Source organism: Leptodactylus fuscus, chromosome 1 (genome assembly GCF_031893055.1).
Source record: "Leptodactylus fuscus isolate aLepFus1 chromosome 1, aLepFus1.hap2, whole genome shotgun sequence".
Lineage (NCBI taxonomy): Eukaryota > Metazoa > Chordata > Amphibia > Anura > Leptodactylidae > Leptodactylus > Leptodactylus fuscus.
In genome coordinates, this window is record NC_134265.1 from 126,052,865 (window position 1) to 126,077,262 (window position 24,398).

The 24,398-nt window shown below is 40.3% G+C and overlaps 1 protein-coding gene across 5 annotated transcripts in view; it reads left to right on the forward strand.

The window, feature by feature from the left end:
* MTMR3 (myotubularin related protein 3) overlaps positions 1-24,398 on the forward strand; it is a 52,944-nt gene that overhangs the window by 16,697 nt on the left and 11,849 nt on the right. For 3 of the 5 annotated variants that reach the window (XM_075276638.1, XM_075276639.1, XM_075276642.1), the window contains exons 2-18: positions 169-227; positions 1,329-1,409; positions 1,919-2,008; positions 2,103-2,219; positions 3,034-3,116; positions 3,190-3,356; positions 4,466-4,562; positions 6,672-6,785; positions 9,277-9,476; positions 10,486-10,611; positions 11,607-11,718; positions 11,807-12,002; positions 13,060-13,245; positions 15,182-15,352; positions 16,693-16,838; positions 21,864-23,175; positions 23,508-23,618. In XM_075276638.1, the coding sequence (XP_075132739.1) occupies positions 1,407-1,409; positions 1,919-2,008; positions 2,103-2,219; positions 3,034-3,116; positions 3,190-3,356; positions 4,466-4,562; positions 6,672-6,785; positions 9,277-9,476; positions 10,486-10,611; positions 11,607-11,718; positions 11,807-12,002; positions 13,060-13,245; positions 15,182-15,352; positions 16,693-16,838; positions 21,864-23,175; positions 23,508-23,618 (3,231 nt within the window). In that variant the 5' untranslated portion in view covers positions 169-227; positions 1,329-1,406. The remainder of the gene's footprint in view (positions 1-168; positions 228-1,328; positions 1,410-1,918; positions 2,009-2,102; positions 2,220-3,033; positions 3,117-3,189; positions 3,357-4,465; positions 4,563-6,671; positions 6,786-9,276; positions 9,477-10,485; positions 10,612-11,606; positions 11,719-11,806; positions 12,003-13,059; positions 13,246-15,181; positions 15,353-16,692; positions 16,839-21,863; positions 23,176-23,507; positions 23,619-24,398) is intronic. The other 2 variants (XM_075276640.1, XM_075276641.1) reach the window with 1 other exon arrangement.

The following is a 24,398-nucleotide window of genomic DNA, read 5'->3' on the forward strand; positions in this document are numbered from 1 at the left end:
GCCCTAATAACATTGGTGCTTAGTTGGTTACAACATATCGTAGCCATTACTGGTTTTTGCCTGTATCTAGTCCTGTTACTATTCTTTACTATTCTCTGGTATTTACATATATACGGTTTGAAAAGTAAAAGCCACCTCCACCTAATGCTATTATGTTTTGTCTTACAGATCCTGTGTTAAAATGTATTAAAGAGAATTTGTCTCCCAACCAGCTCACGTTTTTGCAGGTAAGTGGATTATAGGTTAAGAAATGTCTTTACTCAGTGCCTATCAAATAGCTGAGAGAAGTTGAGATGGCTTGAGATACCTGAACAGAAAATATGACCATCCACAAGACTTCTAGACCACAGGAGACTTTCTTGGGTATAGTTTAATAGTGACATTCCAACACCAGTTCCACATTTTCTGTAATGTGATGGGGTTCACTCCAGGTTGGTGGGGCTTGAGTCACCCCTCTCAACTGGCATGATGGCTTCAGTTATAGCTGCTTTAGGCAACTCTATGGCACTGCTGGTGATAACAAAAGTTCTGTATAACTCAATATTTAGTTGCATATGTCTGTTCAGAACGGACAGGGAAAAGCATACCATGTCTGGTGAGGCATAAATATACCTCTAGCATAATCTAGTCTCTTTTGACAAGCTGATGGGCTTTGGTACATGGTGTACTAGATATGCACATCGGCTGGTGTTTAGCTAAAAAGCTTTGAACAGCTGTCTACCATAATGCTTTTTACCAGTACCTGCAATTTAGGCATGCCTTGTTTATTGAGCTGTATTGTGACCCTTAGGTTTAGGCCTCACATAGCAAGCCGCAGCCAAAAAACCTTGCAACACTGGCGTTTTCTTCTACTGACTAAATTATAATTATGCAGAAAATGCCAGTATCTCTGTAGGTATAATTGGCATGCTATGATTTACAAAAAAAATAATGCAGTCAGACATGCAGGACTTCTTGTCCGTGCAAAAAATTCACAGCATAGAGGCTGCAAATGAATGGGTTTTCTAAACTAGCTGTATGAAAGCCGTCCCCGGTCTGTTTTTGTGGAATTTTGGTGGCATCACAGTAGGTGGTCAGCAGGTGCAAGTGTGAATCCTTAATTAATCTATTGTCTGATTACAGCCCTACAGCTGGTCATTCTATCTTATATGAAATCCATATGCGTGTGTTTTTTGTTTTTTTTTGGGTTTTTTTTTTTTACTTGTGAATTCATGTGGCATACTATGACTGAAATGAAGCCTTTTCCATCATACTTCCTAGTGGAGTGATAGTATGATGCTGCTTGAGATGAAGTATTTGAGATGTAGTAAATTTTCTTTGTATCCTAGGTGAATTCTTAGTGGTGGAGAGGCTTTGTGGAAAAGCAGTCGCCCACCTTTGCCTGCCTCCTCTGGTTTGGACAAAAAATGGTAAGACGTGTTGTACTTAAAGGGGCTCTATCATTGGGGAAAAAGTCATTTTTAACTAAGAACATGCTTGCATAGCCTTTAGAAAGGCTTTCACACCTACCTTTTGTATATAAATCACCTCAGTGTCTTTTGAATGAACCCTTTTTTATTCATATGCTAATTAGCTTCCAGCAAGCACAGGAAGTTCGCAGCAGCACTGCTCTCTATTTACTCATCTGTGTGTGCAAACAGGAAGTCATCAGCAGCCTGTGCTGTATGCTTACATAGGAAAGAATAGCAGAGGGGGGCACAATGAGACTTCTGGGGAGCACCGAGAGGCTATTAGCATATGAATAAAAAGGGGGCTCATTGAAAAACCTCTGAGGCAATTTACATACAAAAGGTACATGTGGAATAGCCTTTCTAAAGGCTATGCAGGAATGTGCTCAGTTAAATGACTTTTCTCAAAGATGGAGCCCCTTTAATGACTATTGTACATTTTGGAAAATTCACGTTAAATGCTTTCTTAGGATGAAGAAAGTCACAACAGTCTAGAGTGTATCCAAGCAAATCAGATTTTTCCTCGCAAGCAATTGATCCGAGAAGATGAAAATCTTCAGGTAAAGATACCACATAGTTATAGTAAAGTTAAATCCTAGAAACTTTATTTGTTTGCTTACAGTTTAGTGACTCACTTGTAATGCTTCTGCTCAGGTTCCTTTCCAAGAGTTGCATGGCGAGGGCACTGAGTTTGTGGGTCGGGCAGAGGATGCCATCATTTCACTTTCAAACTACCGTCTGAACATCAAATTTAAGGAATCCTCCATAAATGTAAGAATTTCAGATTTTATGCTCGTGGTGTCATATTAGACAGCAGAGACTGCTAGGAATTGTATTAAATGCCAGCCATATAATGGTCAGATGTAATGCTACACGTACAGTACACATAGGTCAGCTTATGCTTAGTGGAGTTTCAGGCAACTTTTCAGAATGTCTGCTCCACTTGATTTGTGTCAAATGTTTTAGTTTTGTAGATTTAAGTTACAAGTTAATCATTGCAATGTGATGCCAGTGCAGGATAACTGAATATAAGAAAGCTGTAAGGCAACAGTGGGTGTTGGGTAGCCCTGCTGCCCCTGTTTGTTGGGCTAATGTCTAGCATTGTTGCAACAGTTAAACTGAGTTCTACAAAATTAAAATATACTCACAGTCCCTACTGAAATTGTATAGGCTTTATATGTAACGTGTAACTTTGACTATTTCTTATAGTGGGACATGCCCTGCAGGTTTGTGTTTTTTAACTTAAGTGTTCAGTAGGAATGCACGTAAATGGGTCAGGCTATCTTTCAGAAGAAATTTGATCTAACAGAATCCTAATAAACCAGCTTTTATGTGTACAGGATGTGGCAATTCTAAAAGTAATTCCAGCTCACAGATCCAAGGAAAATAAATGGGGGGGAAAATGCCATACAACCATATGGATGGTTTAAAGACAATGAATTCATTTGATCTGTGCTGGAGGAATACTGCAGTGCATGGCCTTCTCGCCAATCCTGTAGATCTTGTAGCAGTTCTGAATTTTGTATTTTTCCTTATACATATTTTGTTCCATACAGTGTGGTAAGTGAAGTTTAATTTACTTTAGGTTCCACTGCAGCTGATAGAATCTGTAGAATGTCGGGATCCCTTTCAGCTCCATTTGACCTGCAAGGACTGTAAAGTAATTAGGTAAGATATGACAAACTTAATCATATTTAGGATTGTAAACACATTGGTATCTAAGACACTGTCTTAATTGCAGGTGCCAGTTTTTCAACTTTGAACAGGTCCAGGAATGGCAGAAACGTCTTAATGCTACCTTGCGTCCACCTAGCCGTATAGAAGATCTCTTCTCTTTTGCTTACCATGCTTGGTGCATGGAGGTTTATGCCAGTGAAAAAGAACAGCATGGTGACCTGTGCCGCCCAGGTATGCATAACAGGACTGTGGAGTTGAAGTTGGGACAACTGTTGGTGGAGAGTTACTGACTAAGTTCACACTTGCGCTTGGGTTTCTGTTCGTGGGATCCACTAGGGACCCCACAAATAAACTTAATCTACTTAAAATGTGTACCATGGATAGATTATAATGGGGTACACCCAGTTTCTACCCAAAAAAATGCTAAAGAAAAGTCCTGCTTGCTTTTAAGTGGAATGATGGACAGAATACCCAGATGTGAAATGAGCACAGGTGTGAATCAAGCCTTAGGGTTGGTTCACACTAGTGCTTGTATTCCATCCGGAAGGAGTCCGCATGGAGACCCCCTGGACGAATACAATTGCAACTGGAAGCGATGTGCTGTCAAAGCACACGGACCCCATAGACTATAATGGGCTCCATGTGCTTTCTGCGCACTGCCTGCATGAATAATTAGTGTGGGCAGTGCGCAGCAAGCATATGGAGCCCATTAGTCTATGGGGTCTGTGTGCTTTGACAGCACATTGCTGCCAATTGCAATTGTATTCCGTGAGAGGGGGTGTCTATGCAGACTCCTTCCAGACAGAATACAAGCTCTAGTGTGAACCAACCCTTAGGCTAAGGCGCCATGTTGCAAAGAAGCAATTCAGGAAATCTATGGCAGCAAAACGGCTTTTTTTTTTTGGGGGGGGGGGGGGGGTTTCCCCCCTCATGGCACTTTTCAGACTGAAAACTTTCTCCTTCCATTATATGTTTATGGAAACCGCCAACATTTCCATAGGTACAATTGACATGCTGTGTTTTTCAAAACCAGTTTAAAAAAAAAAAATCAAGATCTTGTCCATCAGGCATACATCTTCTGCAATGTGAGAATATGCTGAATGTTTACACCATGTGGTGCCCTGGCCTTAAACTCCAGTTTCAAACCAGAATAGTTATACATTTTATAATTAGTTGCATATTTGTAAAGTAGATATTTGATAGTGGATCTTTACTGCGTCTGACCATGGCTGTGAGACATTTTTGACTTGGTTGGAATTGGGCTGTGGGGTTAAAGTGACTTTTCCTTCCAGGAGTAGCAGTTCCTTTTAAATTTTTATCTTTTTACTTTTTCTGTTCAGGTGATCATGTAATTTCACGTTTTAAGAATGAAGTGGAACGAATGGGGTTTGACATGGATAATGCTTGGAGAATTTCTAACATAAATGAGAAATTCAGGTACATCCATTATGAGAACAAGTAAATTGTTTAGCATAACTCAATATTGAATATGTAATTTTCTTACAACTTGCAAAACATAAATGATGAAGAGTCCTAATATAGTATATTCAAAATATAAGTAAGCCTCATAACTGGATTTTTTTGCTTCCATTTAGAAATATTTTGAAACCTCATCAAAAACAATTGCATGAAAATAAGTAAAATCAATAAATTCTTTGGAAATGTAAAACCAATCAACTTAAAAAGGTTGTAGCTAATTGGTGGTCACAGCAGAAGAGAACCGCACAGCAAAAAACACTAGTCAGACAACCAAGGGGCAAAGGAACAGAACTTTTTATTTTAAATACTTAATGAGGAAAAACCAGGCAAAAATGAACATTAAAATTAAAGGCCCATATGTCAGACACACATTTGAATAACAAAAAAAAATAGCCCTCAAAACCACATGTATGGGAAAGGTAAAAACCTGATGTCAGTTCCTGAACCAGGGAAAATGGCCTGGTCCTGAAGTGGCTGAAGCATGCCCCAGCTAGAGGCTAATTTTCATAAAATAGTATAGGCGCATAAGACATTGTAATTTATAGAGATGAGCGAGTACTGTTCGGATCATCCGATCAGCACGCACGCATTGAAATGAATGGACGTAGTCGGCACGCAGGGGGTTAAGCGGCCGGCGTCAAAGCGGAAGTACCAGGTGCTTCCATTCATTTCAATGAGTGCGTGCTGTTCGGATCGGCTGATCCGAACAGCACTCATCTCTAGAGAAGGATTTTTTCTTTTTCACTAAGCTGTGTAATCTAACAGCTGCCCCTCCCCTATTCATATCAATCAAGTGTATTGTACATTTAAAACAACTTCTTGAATTTTTATATAAAACTCATTCATTTCAGCATAACACTTTGTATGCCTGAAGATAAATCCAACCCTTAAGAACAGTTAAATCCAGAGATATACATTAGTGCCAGTACCCTTCCATACTAGACCTAATAGGGGTATCTCAGGATGTCACTCAACAGATCTTAGTGATTACTGCCTACTCAATATATCCTACTCCCTTTAAAGAAGACCTTTCACATCCTCATAAATGTGCGGTATTATATACCACTAGAAAGCTGGCTGAATTCGGCAGTCTTTCCCGATGTGTGCCCCATTGCTGAAGATATTGGTGTAATTAATTTTACCAATATTGCTCCACTGTCCTGGGGATGTGTTCCTCAGCCCAGCAATGACTCGCCTGTAAGACTGTAAATGGGAGGCAAATGTTACAAAGACCCACCTTTCTGACAGTGGGGAGATATCTCTGCTGAATCTAATAGATGCCTCAATCATCTGAGCACACAAACTGCTTGAAAGCTGACCATACGCTGAATTCAGGTATAACACTGCCCATCTATGAGGGTGTGCAAGGTCCTCTTTATCTCAGTGACTGGTCTGGTGACCACAGCAACAAATTGTTGGGGGTAGGCTCTCGAGCAAAAGGGTATCCAATATTTAATTCTGGAATAGGCCCATACCCAATGTTTATCAGGACACCAGTATTCATTCATATGTTGCTGTATTTCATACCTTCTGGCCTTAAACCTGATTAGTCCAGTTTATTTTCTTATAAACCTGTCAAAGAATATAGCCCAATTCCAGTCTTTAATATTGGGCTTTGAGTCTAAAATCTGTCTGCATTGCTTTCTGATTTCAGTATTGTCATGAGGACTGTATGTGGGTCCAAATGGCCAAGTGAAACTGTAGCTGTTACTTGTGTATGAACTTGGTGTTAGAATTCACACAGAACTGTGACCTGTCAGGAGTTATCAGAACGGCTCAATATTGCATTTGAATTATGGTTTTGAGCATATATAGGTTTCCATCATATAGTTGACCACATAACTAAGCCTTTTCTAATGTTCTTCAGGCAAGTCCAACAGTAGTCAATTTATTCATGAAATTTCCTCTAGTAGAATAAACCAGTCTTTCTAGTCACTGCTTTGGGCCTTACCAGCGTGTCTTCAGAACTGTAGGAATGTAAGAAACATAATTGGCCACAAAAAGCAATGTATTTACATTGTGCTTCTATACTGTACTTGTTCTAAAAAAAATTATTTACCTTCAAAGACTATGCTCTAGCTATCCACAAGAACTCATTGTTCCAGCATGGATAACAGACCCAGAATTGGAGAGTGTCGCCAGTTTTCGTGCTTGGAAACGTATTCCTGCTGTGGTGTACAGGTAATATATAACAGTCCAGAAAATATACATATTTTAATCTGCACCTCTTAACAGAAATTACATGGTGACAGTAACTGAGTTAGCCCTTGCTCACAATTTAAAATAGTTCTGTTAAATAACGTCCCACACCACTTGACTGAGACAAGAGGTGTACTTCGGTGATACCAAGAAGCAGCTGGAGTCCAATCCAATTTGTGGTTAAAACAGCAAACGAAGGTTTAATTCAAACGAATAGATAGGTTACAGTCCAAAAATTAAACAAAGTTAAAAGAACATAGAATATGCATGACAAATATCAAGTGTCAATATGAAGAGTGAGAGCTGGTATGAAGGTGGAGTTAGTGCTCTACCTCCATGTTACCAAAGCCTGCTTATAAAGGCTGAGGATGCTTTACCCTCATCCAAGTTTTTTCCCCATAAGGAAAGGTGTAGGTATGATCCTTCCATGTACTCCGGATCGTTCCTTGTTTGACCATAGCCCTAAGTTTGGCTACACTGACGTATTGTTGTTAGTAACGAGACTTCTTCTACCTCCACCCAACATTCCACTAGCCCCTTCATCTGTCAAGGATGACATGCTGGACACAAATGCTACTCCATGACCTTCTCCACTAACACTCTAAGTTCAGCAAATTATGAGATTTAACAAGTTCTTTGGCCAGAACAGTTGCGCACATGTTCATCTAGTGTGGTGTTTGGTATGCCATATTGCTCTGCAGGCCATGCTTTTAAATCTGGTTGTGGGGACTATATAAGGAATGTTAAATACTCCAACCTTAGAGGCCCACTGGATGTACGGAGATGCTCCCAATATATTAGCGGTTGGTGTAGACTTCGGAAACTTACAGCTAGTTTCACTGATGTGAAGCTAGGACACTATTGACAAATGTGGCAAAAATCTGGAGAAAGCATGGTGTGGGGTATACTAAGTCACAAAGCACAGTTTTTCAACTTTTGTGATGCCAGGGAGTGCAGTAGGGTGTATATACACCAGCATGTGCTACAGAACCTTCTTAGGTCACTTTTTTTTTTTTTTTTTTTTTTTGGCTGACTTAAAGGGGTTGGCTATTTTTCAGACAAATGTTGATATAAATAATAGTTATACAACTTATTCCATTATACTTTGCAGATCAATCCTTTAATTTTCTCGATCTCAGCTTGTCGCTTATTCTGCTTGCTTCAGGTGTAAAAAAAAAAAAAAAAATCTATAGCCATGTGATGCAGGTGCACATATCCCATGTCCTGCAAACTCCTTCTGACAGTTTGCCACCCTAGGCTTGGGATGTTCAATTTCTTCCAATCAATTTGTCCAGTCAGATTTCTGTTTTTGTTCTCCCAACCACCTAGACAAGCGGAACGCTATGCTGTATAAGTGATAAACCAAAGTCTCTCGCTTCAAGGATTCTGTCCTTCAGTTTGCAACAAGTGGTGGTAACTGACAAGTCTGTGCCACACCTCCTGCTCATAATCATCCCCCACCATTTTGTCTGATTTTTGAGGTTTCATGTAGCAAAAAACTTCGTTCTCAAACTTTATGCTCCTCCTGTGTACCACAAATCAGAGCTAGGTGCTTGAAAATGTAGTAATCTGCAGATCATAGCAATACCTGCTGCTTCCTCATTAAGGTTTGGTCTTCGTGCTGCAGTGTCAGTTGAGGAATGTTTGACACACAAGCTGACAGAAAATCAAATTTTGACAGTTTAGTTACGCTTTAACATATGGATAATCTGCATGTTCAAGTTCCACGCAATCAGATTTATTATCCAGGTGACTGTTTCAGCTACCAGACACTTGGTTAACTGCATGTGATGAATAAGGGTTCAACTACCCAAATTTAGTGTTTTTATATATATATATATATATATATATATATATATGATGAGCATGTACTATTAGCAGTCTCCTGGGTCTTAAGACAAACGGTCATACCATTATGGCAAAAGCATCCCACTCACTCAAGCTGAGCAAGCTGCTGTTGATCAGAGCATCCTTGATCAGAGCTTTTAACCCCTTGGAACACAATGGATCAAGCACTGAAATTTGCAGTTTTCTTTAAGTTGTGCATTTTGTTTTTGGAAATCAATGTAGCGCTCAAGGGTTAAATATGCACATTACAAAATTTTATAAAGTCAGTGGTGTAATTTTTAAAATGGGGTCATTAATCTGGGATTTCCACTGTACTGCCAACTCGGTAGCTCTTCAAAAGTGGCTTTTGGAGGGCAGATTTTGTAATGCCAGAGCTCTTTCCTTTCTAAGCCCTACTTGTACAGTTTTTTGTTTTGTTTTTTTTTTTTGTTTTTTTTTATATGATCATGAGGTATGGTATGCAGCTTTAGTTCCTGTTTTATTGGAGATCTATAAATGCGAACTCATAACTTGGATGGTTTTTGGAATTTTTATTACCTGGACACTTAACTGACCTGGGTTTAAACCAATTTTTAATTACTTTGTGCACAGTTTAAATTTCTTTTACATTGGCTTCTCTATACAGGCACCAGAATAATGGAGCTGTCATAGCCCGTTGTGGACAGCCAGAGGTTAGTTGGTGGGGTTGGAGGAATGCGGATGATGAAAACCTTGTTCAGTCCATAGCAAAGGCATGTGCAATTGACAGCAGTAGAAGCAAAATGGCCAACAGCTCGTGTTCTCGTAGCCAAAATAATGAAGGTGTCCTTACAGATATTGACTTTGGTAAGTGCTAAATAAATACTTTAACTCTCAAAAAAAAAATCTTAGTATACTATTGTACAAAGTGTTTAAAGCACAATCAATATTGATTTTTGCATAACTGCAAATGCACTAGAAATACTAGTCAATTCCAAAACTATAACAATGTCTTCAATTTGCTTTAATTACAGAATTTAAGAAAAATAAATACTAGGATTTCTTAAGTTCCATTTTAATGTATAAAAAAATGGAGCTTTCACATATTTAATGACTAAACTAATATTTAGTGGCATAACCACTACTTCTGGCATGTTTTGACATCTGTTGCATGGAGTCAACCAATTTCTGAACGTGTAGTCCAGTCTCCCTGGACTGGAATCAGTTTTTCTGGATATTTGGGTTTTGCCTTATAAGGCCAGCACCCCACATTGTGAAACTGCAGGCAACAATAAAATAGCAGACATTCCACAAAAATCAATGTCTGGAATGACCCATTTTCCAAAGTTTTCAGGGCTTGCTGTATTACCAGCATGTTCATAATTTGCCACCAACCTTTCTTAAAGGGCCAAAATGAATGACTTTAGCCCCTCACTGCCACTATTTTGAACAAGCCTCTTTCTATGAATGATTGTTACTCTGCATAAGTGGCATGCATGTAGTAACTGCTCCCCCCCCCCCCGCCCTACTGAACTTACAAATCAAGACTTTCACCAGAACTTCAACTTCAGCTGCGTCTGAGTCTCCATTGTAGAATTCCTTTGCATAAACAGGCAAACATCGATAGTGAAGTCCTGCACAGAGGACTTTTCTCTCCACCGTTTTCCGTTTTGATATGGCAGATCCTATTATAATCAATGGCATCCATTTGTAACTGTTATTAGCAGTCAGACTCCTTTTGTGTAGACATGAGCAACACAGAGCCTGGCACCTATATGAACCTAGTGTCAGACTATTTTTCTTGTTGAACGCTACAGTAGTGTGCCCTTTGTTCCCTTTTTTGTGACTTCTGTTTTTTTTTTTTTTTTTACTTCAGATTCCTCATTGTCTAATGTACCTTCATCTTCTGAGACTCCGCCACAAAAGCTGTTAATTCTTGATGCGCGGTCTTATGCTGCTGCAGTGGCTAACCGTGCCAAAGGTGGAGGCTGTGAATGCCCTGGTGAGTTTGTCTTGATAACAGTAGATTGAGATCCTGAATTTCTGATGCACATATACAGCTAAAGACTTTATTCACTTATCAGCCTTTTACTTGTAACATAAAAACATATTCAAATCGCCTCTGACCCTGCCACATAGCAATAAATTACTATCTAAATTGTCAGAATGGCACCTTAGGGCAACAATTTTGGTGGCCTGTTCAACTGTATCTTGAATGGGCATACACTGAAGTTTAGGTGACAGGGAAAAACTAACTGAAGGTGGCTATACACTTTGCATAACTGTCACTTTGCCTCCAGCTCCCTGTTCACAAGCATACTTGATTCAGATGGAGGTGTTTTCGGTAGTGTTTCTACTACGCCACACTAGTAGTTGTCTATCTCCTGAGAACAAAAGGCTTGGCTATGTTGAAATACAATATAATTCTCTATCTGCCACCATATAAAGGTCAGGATTCCCCATGTACTTTTGATGGCTGATTCTGTTGACCTTTTTATCTGTCTGGCCACTTCTATAGTGCTGCATATGTGGCTCAGGCACTAATATCTCCACATGGCAAACTTGGAGGTAGAAAGCAGTGGTCAGTCAGTACAGATGCCAAAAGAAAAGTCACCAAACTGCAGCTTGTAAGAGTCAGCTGTTCTTAGGGACTCAAATGGCAGCAGGCATCCACATAGCAATGATAATCTCCTGGGTACAAAATAGTTGCCAAACATCTAGGAAAGTCTAGTGTGACTAGTGGTTGTGGTGGACTACTCTTTAAAGGTTATAAACCGCTCTACACAGATTCCAAGTGAAATGTTGGAAAGTAATCCGCCCATTGTTTGTGGTGCTCTGACTTTTAGCCTGAAGTGTATGTTCTGTACTTTGTATGTATATAATATACTTGTATAGTTTGTAGTTGGTATGGTACAGTCTTACAATTTTGAGTGTGGATGATCTAGCATTAAGTGAGATGCTTTACTTTACTTTTTTCTTTTTTTTTTTTCCTTTTAGAGTATTATCCCAACTGTGAGGTAGTGTTTATGGGAATGGCTAATATACACTCCATTCGCAAAAGCTTCCAGTCTTTACGGCTGCTGTGCACTCAGATGCCAGACCCAGCTAAGTATGTAAATTTTACTTTTTCCCCCCCTTCCCCCAAATCTGGTTATGTTGCCTGCCAGTTTACAACAGTAACTTTTCCTCTCCATCAGTTGGCTCTCTGCCTTGGAGGGAACGAAGTGGCTACAACACCTCTCAATGCTGCTGAAGTCCTCTTCGCTGGTAGTGCATGCATTGGATCGTGATCAGCGCCCTGTTCTTGTGCATTGTTCAGATGGATGGGACCGCACACCACAAATTGTTGCGCTCTCCAAGCTCCTTTTAGACCCGTATTACAGGAGTATTGAGGTATTTAGTTCCACTGTCCCTTTACTATGACTTTTTTACTTTAACAAGTTTTTCTATACAATTTAGCATTTCATACATACACTTAAAAATACTTGCTGTGTCTTACCATGCTGTCAGTAGGCCAGAACATAGAGGATATCCTGAAAAGTGTCTTAGCAATGATTATTCCACCAGAAAGAATAGACCGTATATGGAGAGGAAATATTGCTTAACTGTTGTAATTTGTCTAGTCCATCTGTTGCAATAACCTTGGACTGGTAAGTAAATTATTTGATCAACCCCTTTAAGGGGAGTCAATGGGAAATTCCTATCCAGCTACTGACAGCCTTGGGTGTCTTATCCACTTTCCAAAGATGCCTTATTAATCAAAGATGCAAACTCGTTGTAAAGGGGCATTTCTTCTTCAGCTTGGCCTTCACTATCTGCTCTGGACTGCTGCCCAGTTCTACCACCTGTTGCTTGAGTGACATTTCCCCCCTTTGGCTTCAGTTAGGGGCATTCATTCAGAGTAACATGGCACTGATTCTGGCACGATAACTCGTGTAATCAGCGCTGCAGAACAATCCGATTGACTTCAAAGGGTTCTGTTTTATGCACGGTACACATTGAACTGTAATGGGATTCTGTTTTGCAGTGCTGATTCTTACGCAAGTTATCGTGCCAGAATAAGCAGTGTTACTCCATGTGAAGGCACACTTATGGTGTTATCTATAGTGGAGTGCAAAGCCTCTCTGCAGAAGAAATGCCCCTAAAGCCCTTTTCAGCTTACTTGTATGCTGACTTTCATTAAAATGGAACTGAAATCTAGAATAAGGCATCTTTGGAAGGTGAAGTAGCTCTCTAAGGTACTGTCACTAGTTTGCCAGATAGGAACCACCTAGCACCTTAAAGATAAACCTCAAAGTCATACTATGACAGATTTTCTTAATTATAGTACAGCGCAGCTTCTGTCACATGCAAAATATGGGCTAGTATCCATATCACTAATACATTAACGATTATTATATGAACAGTTAACTGCAATGAAAACTTGGTCATGATTTTCTTCTCAACACAGGGTTTCCAAGTGTTGGTGGAGACAGAATGGCTGGACTTCGGGCACAAGTTTGCAGATCGCTGTGGACATGGTGAAAACTCTGAAGACCTAAATGAACGCTGCCCAGTTTTTCTGCAGTGGCTTGACTGTGTTCACCAGTTACAGAGACAATTCCCTTGTTCGTTCGAGTTCAATGAGGCTTTTCTAGTGAGTGTCCTGCAAAAAGTTAGAAGCACATACCAACCACATTAGCTGCGTTCTTGTCTGGTTTTTAGATTTGCTCTAGTGCAATAAAACCTTAATTGAAACTGTCACTAGACTGATCAGATTGTAAATCAATCTGCAGGTGCAATAGCACTTTATAGGTGTGGTAGCAGTGATACAGGATACCCTCAGCTGGGGATTGGTATCTACAGATGTATAAAGGCCATCTATTTCTCAAAGGTAAACTTGTCAAGTTCAGTAAATGGCTTCTATATGGAAACTGAAAATTGTTAATAGTCTAGTAACTATTCCTCTTCATTAAACAATTCTGGCGCATCTTTTTTAGAACTCTGCATTCTGCTGACTTGTGAAAAATTGAGAAACTTGCAACTGGGTGTTAACAATTGAAGGGGTTGTTCCTGTCAATTGACACTGCTCAGTCAGTGCTGACAGCAGCAAATTGTGTTGAGGAACAACCCTTTGACAATGGCAATGCCTAGCTGCTGCTTATGTAAAAAGATGCTTTGTAATTGTTTATGGGGAAATGCAGATATGTCATCACACAAATACTCCCTCTTAAAATGTTGCCCTCTTAACACCGTAATACTCTGTGCTGTGCTTTTACGTTACACTGAACATTGCCACAGAATCCTCTGAGAGCTTAGCTTTCCTGGTGCCTTTCTTATAACGCACAGGGAATCTGGGCTGGTGGGACACAAAATAAACACACTGTGGTTTTAGCAAAAAAGCCATGCTCAAATTAGGTGTAATCTATATATAATTTTTTTTTCATAAGAAAACAGGGTAAATGTACAATACGAAAATACAGGCAATGGTACAAACATCATTAAAACGCGTGTGCTAGTGAACACAAGTCCAAAAACAGACAAGGGAGGAGGGGACAGACAACAGGGGGCACACAGACATTGAAGGGGGAAAACGAGAGGAAAGGGCAGAGGATAAGCAATGCATAAATTAGCTTGTCACCTTGCCTTCTACCAAAAAGACAAAAGTATCTGAGCAAAAAGGTATACATGGCTGTACACAAACATGAGTCCTCATACAGCTCAGTAACTTGTGCATGTCAGAATACTGTACCTGAGTTAACTTTTGAAAAATGATTTAAAGGGGCTCTATCACTGGGAAAAGTCATTTTTATCTAAACACATGCTTGCATAGGCTTTAGAAAGTCTATTCCACACTTACCTTTTGTATGTAGATTGCTTCAGTGGTCTCTGAATAAGTCCGTTTTTATTCATATGCTAATGAGCCTCCAGCCAGTACAGGAAGTTCCCAGCAGCCTCCTCTCTCCCATTATCTTCTATGTGTGTGAAGCAAACAGGAAGCGAGTCATCAGCAGCAGCAGGAGCCGTCTCCCATAGAAGACAATAGGAGAGGTGTGCACCTTTTATAGTGCACTAGTCTAATTAGCATATGAATATAAACGGACTTATTCAGAAACCACTGAGGCAATCTATATACAAAAGGTAGGTGTGAAATAGACTTTCTAAGGGCTATGCAAAGGTGTGATTAGTTAAAAATGACTTTTCCTAGTGATAGAGCCCCTTTAATGAATAACGCATTAAACATATAAATATGGCCTTTTAGTAAACATAAAAAATTGACTTTTACAATGCCATATGTAGTCCAGTGGTGGCAACTAAAAGTATAACTAATTTGAAGATAAGTCCTCTTGGACCTAAAAATAAAAAAACTATGAATTTCAGAATGTGGGAATAGGATATATGAATGTTGATGGGCATTTATGCCCAAACTACACTTATTCTTAAAAGGATTGGTAGGTGAGGTGACATGATCATGATGTCTGATCATTTGCATTTCATACATGTTGGTGATAGTAGAACTATTGTTTGCTTGTTCTGCTGCCTGTCCTGTGTTTTAAACGTAACTTTTTTCTTTTTTTTTTTTTTTTTTAAAGGTAAAATTGGTGCAGCACACTTATTCCTGTTTGTTTGGGACTTTTCTTTGTAATAATGCCAAGGAAAGAAGTGAGAAACATATCCAAGAGCGGACATGCTCAGTTTGGTCACTGCTAAGAGCTGGGAACCGTTCCTTTAAGAACTTGCTGTATTCGTCTCAATCAGAAACTGTAAGTTTATTTATTTTTTTTGTCTATTACAAATTCCCTCTCCTTGTATTTAAACATATGCACAACGAGACAGACATAAGACATTAACTATTGTGAGAAGGTAACAAAGTGCCTGAGTCCAGAAATATCAGCTCCAGGTTTCTGACAGGTGTGGTTCAGGGTGCATCTGGAGTAGGCCTCAGTCCAGGTGTAGATCCTGGGTCAGTAATGAGCCCATAAAAGGCCACAGAGCCTGCAGTTCATGGCAATTCCATGAGGTGAAAGGAGGTGTATGGTTCTGTCCTGCAACCCTGAGTTCAGTGAAAGTGGATACAACCAAGACCTTTCTAAAGTCAGAAAACCAGCTATGATTTCCTTATTGTGGCCAGGATATCTTCTGATACATGTAGTGTCCCTGCCTGGTAACCCAGCTACAATAAGAAAAACTTGGTGGGTTTTGACAATTCCCAGATCATAGAAAGTTTCTGCATTTGTGGTTGTATCATTGGCAACCGATCAAGATAACAGACCGTCACCACTAAGATAGTCAGAGAAAATCTTTAACGCTGCAGATTTTTTAACAGTCTTAGTAGTGACAGTCTGTTTTGCTCAGTTGTCAATGGATAGGACCACAAATTCAGAACTTTTCTATGGTCTGGGATTGTCAAAAGCCAGCCATGACTTTCTTATTGTAGCAGGGGCATCACATGTATGAGATAACCCAACCTCAAAGAAATGGCTGATTTTCTGACTTTAGAAAGGTCCTGCATTCCTGGTTGTATCCACTGGCAACTGATCAAGACGACAACTTTTTCTCGACCACAAGATATTTATAGAAAATCTTTACAACTCTGCAAAATGTTTACTTATATTTGCAAAAAATGTTTAACTTGTCTACAAACATAGGTATAATGAAGTTCATGGGAATACCCCTTTAAGGCTGTATCTTATTTATTTTGTGCCTGAAGTCAAGGGTTTTTTTTTTTTTATAAACCAGTTTTCTGCACATTTTCAGTCTTGACCGTTTGGATCCGCACCACTGTTCCTACCAAGCGAACTTTCCCACACTATATACACTTATATACATAAGGTGTATGTAAAAACAGAAGACCTCTGAAATATTTAAGGATTGAGGCATGGAAAACTGAGTCCTCCTGAGTTTTGTTTTTAATTTGGATTACATAGAACTATATATATATATATATATATATATATATATATATATATATATATATATATATATATATATATAAATTTTTTTATAGCGTGACTCATTTAAAAAGTTAATCAATTCTACTGTGATCATGTTCTGTATATAATTCTATCTGCCTACAGGCCTCCCTAATCTTTACATTTTGCAGGTGCTGTATCCTGTGTGCCACGTTCGCAACCTAATGTTGTGGAGTGCTGTCTACCTCCCAGGTTCTTCCCCATCCACACCTAGTGAAGAATCCTGTACCCCATACCCAACACCTGGTTCTGCAACAGAGGAACCACCTCTGTGCAGGTGAGATCGACATGAGCATGTAACCTCTCTTATCTGATCATACAGGAGCTCAAGCTGGCTGTACGCATTAGACTTCAGATGGCAGGCATGTGCACAAACTATCTCACCATCAACGCTACCAACTAAGCTGTCTAATCGGGGCAATTTAAAGAAAATGAAAGCTAATTGTACTGGGTCACAAGTTGACTGACTGGCCATAAGTGGATTTTTTTTGCCAGTCAAATGTACTATCAAATGTTGCCAATATAAGTGATGGCTTTGGTTCTGTTGTCTGAAAGACCCAAGCCCCATATTGTGGAAAAAATATTTTGCAGCTTTTTTTTTTTTTCTTTGAGCCAAAGTCAGAAGTGGATTGGTTAGAAGCTAGATGAAGTACTTCATATATATTTGCTATTCCTCTTGTAGCCATTTTTGGATTTGGCTCAAAACAGTAAAATCTGTAACAAAAAAAATGTGGGGTCTCAGCCTAAGGCCGCTTGCATGCAATTTTTGATCAGTATTTTAAGTCCATTTTTGGAAGTCAAAGCCAAAAGAGAAGAGCTGCAAATATTCTTTATACTCTTCAATGTTTTGGACCCATTCTTTGTTTGGACTTGTAAATACTGATGTAATACAATGACCAAATGCTCCCTGTGTGATAGTGGTTTAAAAGAAATGTTGAGTTGTCATTCATTGCAAGATGGTCGTTTTCTAGTTGTCAAACAATGGTTGATTGGGGGGAAAAAAAACACTAATCTGTGAGGGGAAAAGGTTGTGGCTTTTTTTTTTTTTTTGTAAATAAAATTTGTACACAGCTGGTTTATACTTAGTGAAACAGCTCAAGAATTCTGGACCAATTTGCACAAAATAAATGCTTTTTTGCATCCAGGTGTCCATACTTTGTTAGGCCAGGGCCACACACAAGTTTGCAACAGTTTAGTTGCTGGAAACATTACTGCTATCACTCTGAATTACAGTAGCAGTGCAGTGGATGAGACTTGGACAAAGTTATCACACTGTGGGGAAAAACTTGCAGGAGAAAGGGGTTTTGTACTTTGGTTTTTGAACCTACAGCCTAATGTTGCTGTAAATTCTTCAGCCTTTGCAAAGCAGTAAACTGACAAACATTGATTCTAATCTACAACATCCAATAACTCTACTACCACCATCCAAACGGTCTCAACCCTCACCTTCTGTCTCTATCACTCTTTCCTCATAGACTGTAAGCCCTTGCAGGCAGGGCCCTCCATTCCACTGTGCCAATTGGTCACTGTTAGTACTGTATCTGTTTTGTATGTTTTGCTGACTGTATGTAAACCCTCAAATGTACAGCACCATGTAGCTAATGGGGCTAGATAAATAATCCTACACCAGCTACCCATACATATGAGATTAATGTCAGCCAAACACCCTTATATAGATGAGTGAAGTTTTGAAAAATTCTATTTGGCCGCTTCTCAGGATCCCCCCCCCCCCCCAAAAAAAAAAAAAAAAAAAAGCTCATGGTGAGTAACATTAAACAGCCATTTGGTGTCTCCTGTGTAGAACACTATGCCTTGCAGTAATACACAGGGAGTCTGCTGTGGTAGTCAGACAAACAATACAGTGAGCATGACTCGCATGCCAGGCGTCACTCTTGGAACCACTGTACACCTCACTTATTTGACCAGTTGCACATCCAAAACTGACCAAATAACTCATGTGAACTCACCTTTAAACATCGATGTTAGTGTCTGTTATAAACAACTGTGCAGAAGCTCAAGATCCTACAGTAGTGTCAAAGAGCACACTCCTTTGACACCCTTGTCTGCTGATTCTGCACAGATGTCTACAGAACCTGTTCTAGTCAATGCTTATACAAGTAGAGCCCTATCTGACAGAATGGAGAGGGTGACATGGTAACATAGTGTTGAGATAGCATTAATTTGAGGTGGCAAGGTGCTATAATGTGGTAATAGCTTTATGAGGCTATATAGTGACCCAGTGCCAGAGTGGGGAGATTGCTACCTGGTCACTGTATGGCCGCCTCATGCTGCTGCAACTTCACCATTGGGTTATTGTATGGCCAAATCAGTCTGCTGCATACAGTGGCAGAGTGGGGATTCGCCAGCAGCATGAGGAAGCTATACAGTGGCAGTGTCAAGGTGATATAATGTGGCGGTAACTGCCACTGGGGTCACTGTATGGCCTCACAAGGCTGAGTGTGGGTGTAGCAGCAGTGGGAAGAGGCCACAGAGTAGCAAAGTGATATAATGTGGAGGAAACAGCAGTCTTAGGGGAGGCCATACAGTGACCTGGTTGCAGAGAGTGGTGAGGCAGCATGGATCATTTAATCTGCTGCATCAGGAACTGGCTGGTGGACATTCTGGCTGATCCAAGCCTGATTTATCTTCACAGAAGCCATTCTCTCCAAATTTTGGGTGGACAGGCAACTTCTCATTGGGTACCTATGGCCTTGCTACACTAAACACCCACTCTGATGTCAAACTACTGGCCGGGCAAATTCAGCCAGTTGCAGCCACAATTCCAGTTTGGCTACTCAGAAGTTCAGCAGGTTTTCCACAACAGGTGGTAGGGTGCACCTGCTGGTTCAAGTTATGGTCTGTCTAGCTGCTGAGTAGCTTCTTCACTATGCAGGTGAAGAAAGCTGCTTATCAGCAACTCTAGGCTCAGGCTGATGGAGCCTGTACTGCTCCTGCCACAGCTACCATGCCAGTGCGTTGAGTGGCTGCCCCGGTAGGACATCCAAGAGAATGGACAATGGTGCAGATAAACAGTGGGCAACTTGCTACATAGCGTGTCTCTATAGTAGTTCAGTTTGTCCTCCCTTTCAGTGGGTGTAGTTTAAAAAAAAAAAAATAAATAAATAAAAAATAAAAATCCTTCCCAGTAGTGAGGCTCTAACATTGGGTAGACTGACTCTCCCCAATTGCGATTGGCTACTTTGTTATCCAATAATGTCTGCAGGTCACTGATGTTGTCCTCCAGTCTCTAAGCCAGGAGCCTGATTGCTCGCAACACTGTCACTACTACCAGAGGAAGCAGCAGATGTCTTTTCAAGATCTTGGCTGCTGACTGTCCAGTATAGCTCATCCTCACACTATAGTGGGTCTCAGCCTAGAGTAATTCTCTAGCTAAGGGAAAAAGAAAAGGACAGAGGCATATGGAATTGTTTGAAACAGCACACACCAGGATGAGTGTGTTATACACAATGGCGGGGGTCGAAAGGGACCTAAATGCCTAGCATATCCTAGTTAATCCTATAGTAAACTCATACCCTCAACTCCCTCACTATCAACGGTCTGCCTTGAAATATTCTGGAGTGGCTCAGATGCAAAGAAATGCAGCCTTAATGCACAAATGGGCGGTAACAATGCAGTCCTACCCGGAGGCTACTGTCCTAACACCACACCAGCAGAGATCAGCCAATATGTGCACCTCCAAAGACCTGCTGGGAAAAAAAAAACACTCCAGATACATATGACATGTATCTAAATAAACTGATAACTTAAACTCAGACCAGTGAATCATCAGGGGTAGATATTAGAACATTACTGCAGCCAGGAAACTACTATAGTTCACCATTGGCGCATCCAACATGTAGTGTGACTGACCAGCATGACCGCACTGATAACGGAACAAAATCGCGAATATGTCCCTTATTTGTTTCCCCACTGAAACCGCTTTATGTAAGAGTTAGCCACTAATCTGTACAGTTAGCAGTTATTCTAAGAATTATTGATTTTTGCCACTACGGTCTTGAAAAATGGCCTGTAATGTGATAGTGGGAACAAAAATGATAAATTCGCACAAACACCTTTAAGCATAAGAACAGATGACTGCAGATATAACCAGATACAAATTCTGTTTTCTTTGTAATAGTAGTATTGAAAATGGCCTACTTTGAATGAACAGTGAATAAGCCCCATATAATAAACACCTTGAAAAAGGCATAAGAACATATTTTTGCTGTAAAAGGCTTGTTGTGTTCCACCTTAAGCACACAGGTATGATTAATGAGCAGCATAATGGCAGTGAGCACTGCAGTGTGTATTAAGATACTTGCTGTTGATGCTGCAACCACCCCAAATTCTTCTTTGATTTCCTCCCTATACTTTCCCTACACATTTAATCCTCTTTCCCTGCTCTTAGATCAAATTTCTATCACTGTCCCTAGCTCCTGCTGATGTGTCCCTGTAGTAAGAACAATGTGAAATGACTATACATAAAACAGCTGCTGGTTTTTATAGGGCTGTGACATCACGGGCCGACTGGCTGCTGATTAGCTGCACGCTTGGCATTGTAAGTGATCCCGCATTTTCAGAGTTCCCTACCCCTTGTCCTAACGTGCAGTGGCCATTTTATTAAAAAATGTGATTAGAAGCGTGAGGAAATCCAGATTTTTGGCAAATCGAAGATTTCCTGAAATTCGGATTGAATTCCACTTCAACAGAATCAATTCGCTTATCTCTAATCCTCACCATATAGCGATTGCCTAAACAAGCACCGAAACTACCAATAATACAGCCACATTGTGGCCACTACAGTTACCAGTACAGAAACATTATACAAAGGCCAATATTTACACAATTATAGTGACTGATACAAGTGACCCATCCACATTCTTATTCTATTAGTATGTTTCCCAATAGACCTAAGTGTCCCCTGATTTAAAAAGAAAAACCTAATTCCAATGGCTGGAACAGGAAGTATCCCTTCTACCCTGTGTAGCTGGTATGACTTAGAAGTACAAAATGTGCACCATCACCCTGGGGCCATGTTGGCTTCTTGTACATGGCAGGGCAGAGATCCTGCAGAGTAGAGAGGTTTGTGGCGTTGCATTTGGTGTGGCATCTTCCTGGAAAACTGAAGCACTGGGCCAGAAGCACAGTACCTTGCATCTGGGATGAGGACCCTGAACCATTTCCTAGTTTCCCCCCTTCCCCTTAATGCTAGCCCAGCCATCAAAACTTGTTTCAACAAATTGTCAATACGTGTATTAAACATACTTTTTTTTTTTTTTTTTTTTTCTTTTCCCATACCCAGGTTACCCAAAACCAGATCATATGATGACCTCCCAACTGCCTGTGACATTAGTGTACCCTGTGTGAATAGGCGCAGCAGTGACCCTAGTCTAAATGAAAAGTGGCAGGAACATCGGCGTTCTTTGGAGCTGAATGGCTTGCCTAATTCTGCAGAAGAGTGCCAAGAGGGAGAGAGATTACTTGGAGCTCAGCTTTCCATGGCTGCTGGAGTCGGGGAAGGGCAAATGGAAAATATACTACAAGAAGCCAGTAAAGAGGAGGTGGGAGGAGAAGAGCAGAGCGGAAGATTTGTGAATAGGGAGGCTGAGAATGAGGTTGAACAAACTGAAAAAACAAGGGACCCTGAAAAAACAGTCGGGGATGAAAAGGTGGAGGAGGAACGTTCTGTCAATAGTAGTACATCAAAGAGTGAGGACATCATAGGGGAAACCAATGCAGAGGGGGGAAACACAAACTTGCGTAATGGACAATCATCTATAGAATTTGACCAATCTCCTGTAATTGAGATTAATAACCAGCCTGAAAAAGATAACGTTGCTGTTATGGGTGAGGGAGAAGGGAGTCGGGTTGTTAGAGAACAGTCTCCTGATTCCTCTGATGGGGAGGAAAGTGAAAAAACAGATTCAGTCTTAAGAGGGGAAAACGATTGCTGTCCAGATTCTGATTTCTCACAGAAGTTATCACCACCACATGTCCTTGAAGAATCTACAGAAACTTTGGTAGATGATCTTTCAAATGCATGGCCATGTAAATTAGACCATGTGACAGCTGCAAATGAACTTTCAATGAAATCAGAGCATGTGTCAGATGATGGTATAATTCTAATGGGTTTGAAGGGGTTGCAAAACCATAATGAACGGACGCATGCTTCTTATCCCCATATTCATAGTGCCTTTCCCCCTACTGAATGCAACACCCAAAATGTGTGTAATGGGGACCAATCTTCCCTTCCTGTTGTTGATGGACCATGTCTTAGTGTGGACAATCGTCGGGGGAAACAGATACTCTCAAGACAGAACTCTAGTTCAAACACCCAGGTTCACCTCAGAAATTTCCCACACAAGTGCCCCTTACATGGTTGTGGGAGACACCGAATTGGGAGTACTCCAGAGCAACCAGTCCGCAATCACCTGGATGACGATGGTATGCCTTTGTATGTGGATGCTATCCAGCAGAGATTAAGGCAGATGGAAAGTGGTCATCAGCAGGAAGTGGAAACTTTAAAGAAGCAAGTACAAGAGCTACGTTGTCGACTTGAAAACCATTTACATAATGGCCCTCTGCGTTTCAATGGAGAGTTTACAGATGAGGTGGTAAGTTCCAATAGACACAAACTATAGTGCTAGGCTTGTAGAATGAACCCTGATGTTTGTTTCAGTATCTGTACTAATATGGGTTAATGTTACTACAGCAAAATGTCGGTTTGGAAGTGTCAACTTTGATTTTTGATTCTGACCTATTCCCATTAGGGGTCAAGAATTGCATGCGTTACTTATTTGGAAATGTTGTGTTACTGTGAATCAAATATTTGAGCTAGTTTTATTTTAAGAAAATAACAAAATAACTGAATCTATAAGACTTTTAACACTTTGGAATCTGGGCATTGTATTAGACAGCTCTTAAGATTAAATTTTACTCCTTACAGACCTCAATTCCTGACTCTGAAAGCAACAGAGATCCTAGCTGTTTGTCTGGCTGTAGCACAGAACTCTTCTCAGAAGCTAGCTGGGAGCAGGTGGATAAACGGGACACAGAGGTACAGCCATACTGACTGTCACCACATTAGTAGCTTCTCTACGTATGAGTACTACTAGCCTATGGTCTTTGAGGAAAGCTTGGGCATAAAGGAGGGACCATTCCGCACTATACACACTAATAGTGTGCTTCTGATGTGGGAATTTTTCAGCTTTTATTCCTTCCAGTTCTGGTGATTTTATGAAGATACAGTGGGGCAAAAAAGTATTTAGTCAGTCACCAATAGTGCAAGTTCCTCCACTTAAAAAGATGAGAGGCATCTGTAATTTACATCATAGGTAGACCTCAACTATGAGAGACAAAATGAGAAAACAAATCCAGAAAATCACATTGTCTGATTTTGTAAGAATTTATTTGCAAATTATGGTGGAAAATAAGTATTTGGTCACCTACAAACAATCTGATTTCTGGCTCTCACAGACCTGTAACTTCTTCTTTAAGAGTCTCCTCTTTCCTCCACTCATTACCTGTAGTAATGGCACCTGTTTAAACTTATCAGTATAAAAAGACACCTGTGCACACCCTCAAACAGTCAGACTCCAAACTCCACTATGGTGAAGACCAAAGAGCTGTCAAAGGACACCAGAAACAAAATTGTAGCCCTGCACCAGGCTGGGAAGACTGAATCTGCAATAGGCAACCAGCTTGGATTGAAGAAATCAACTGTGGGAGCAATAATTAGAAAATGGAAGACATACAAGACCACTGATAATCTCCCTCGATCAGGGGCTCCACGCAAAATCTCACCCCGTGGGGTCAAAATGATCACAAGAACGGTGAG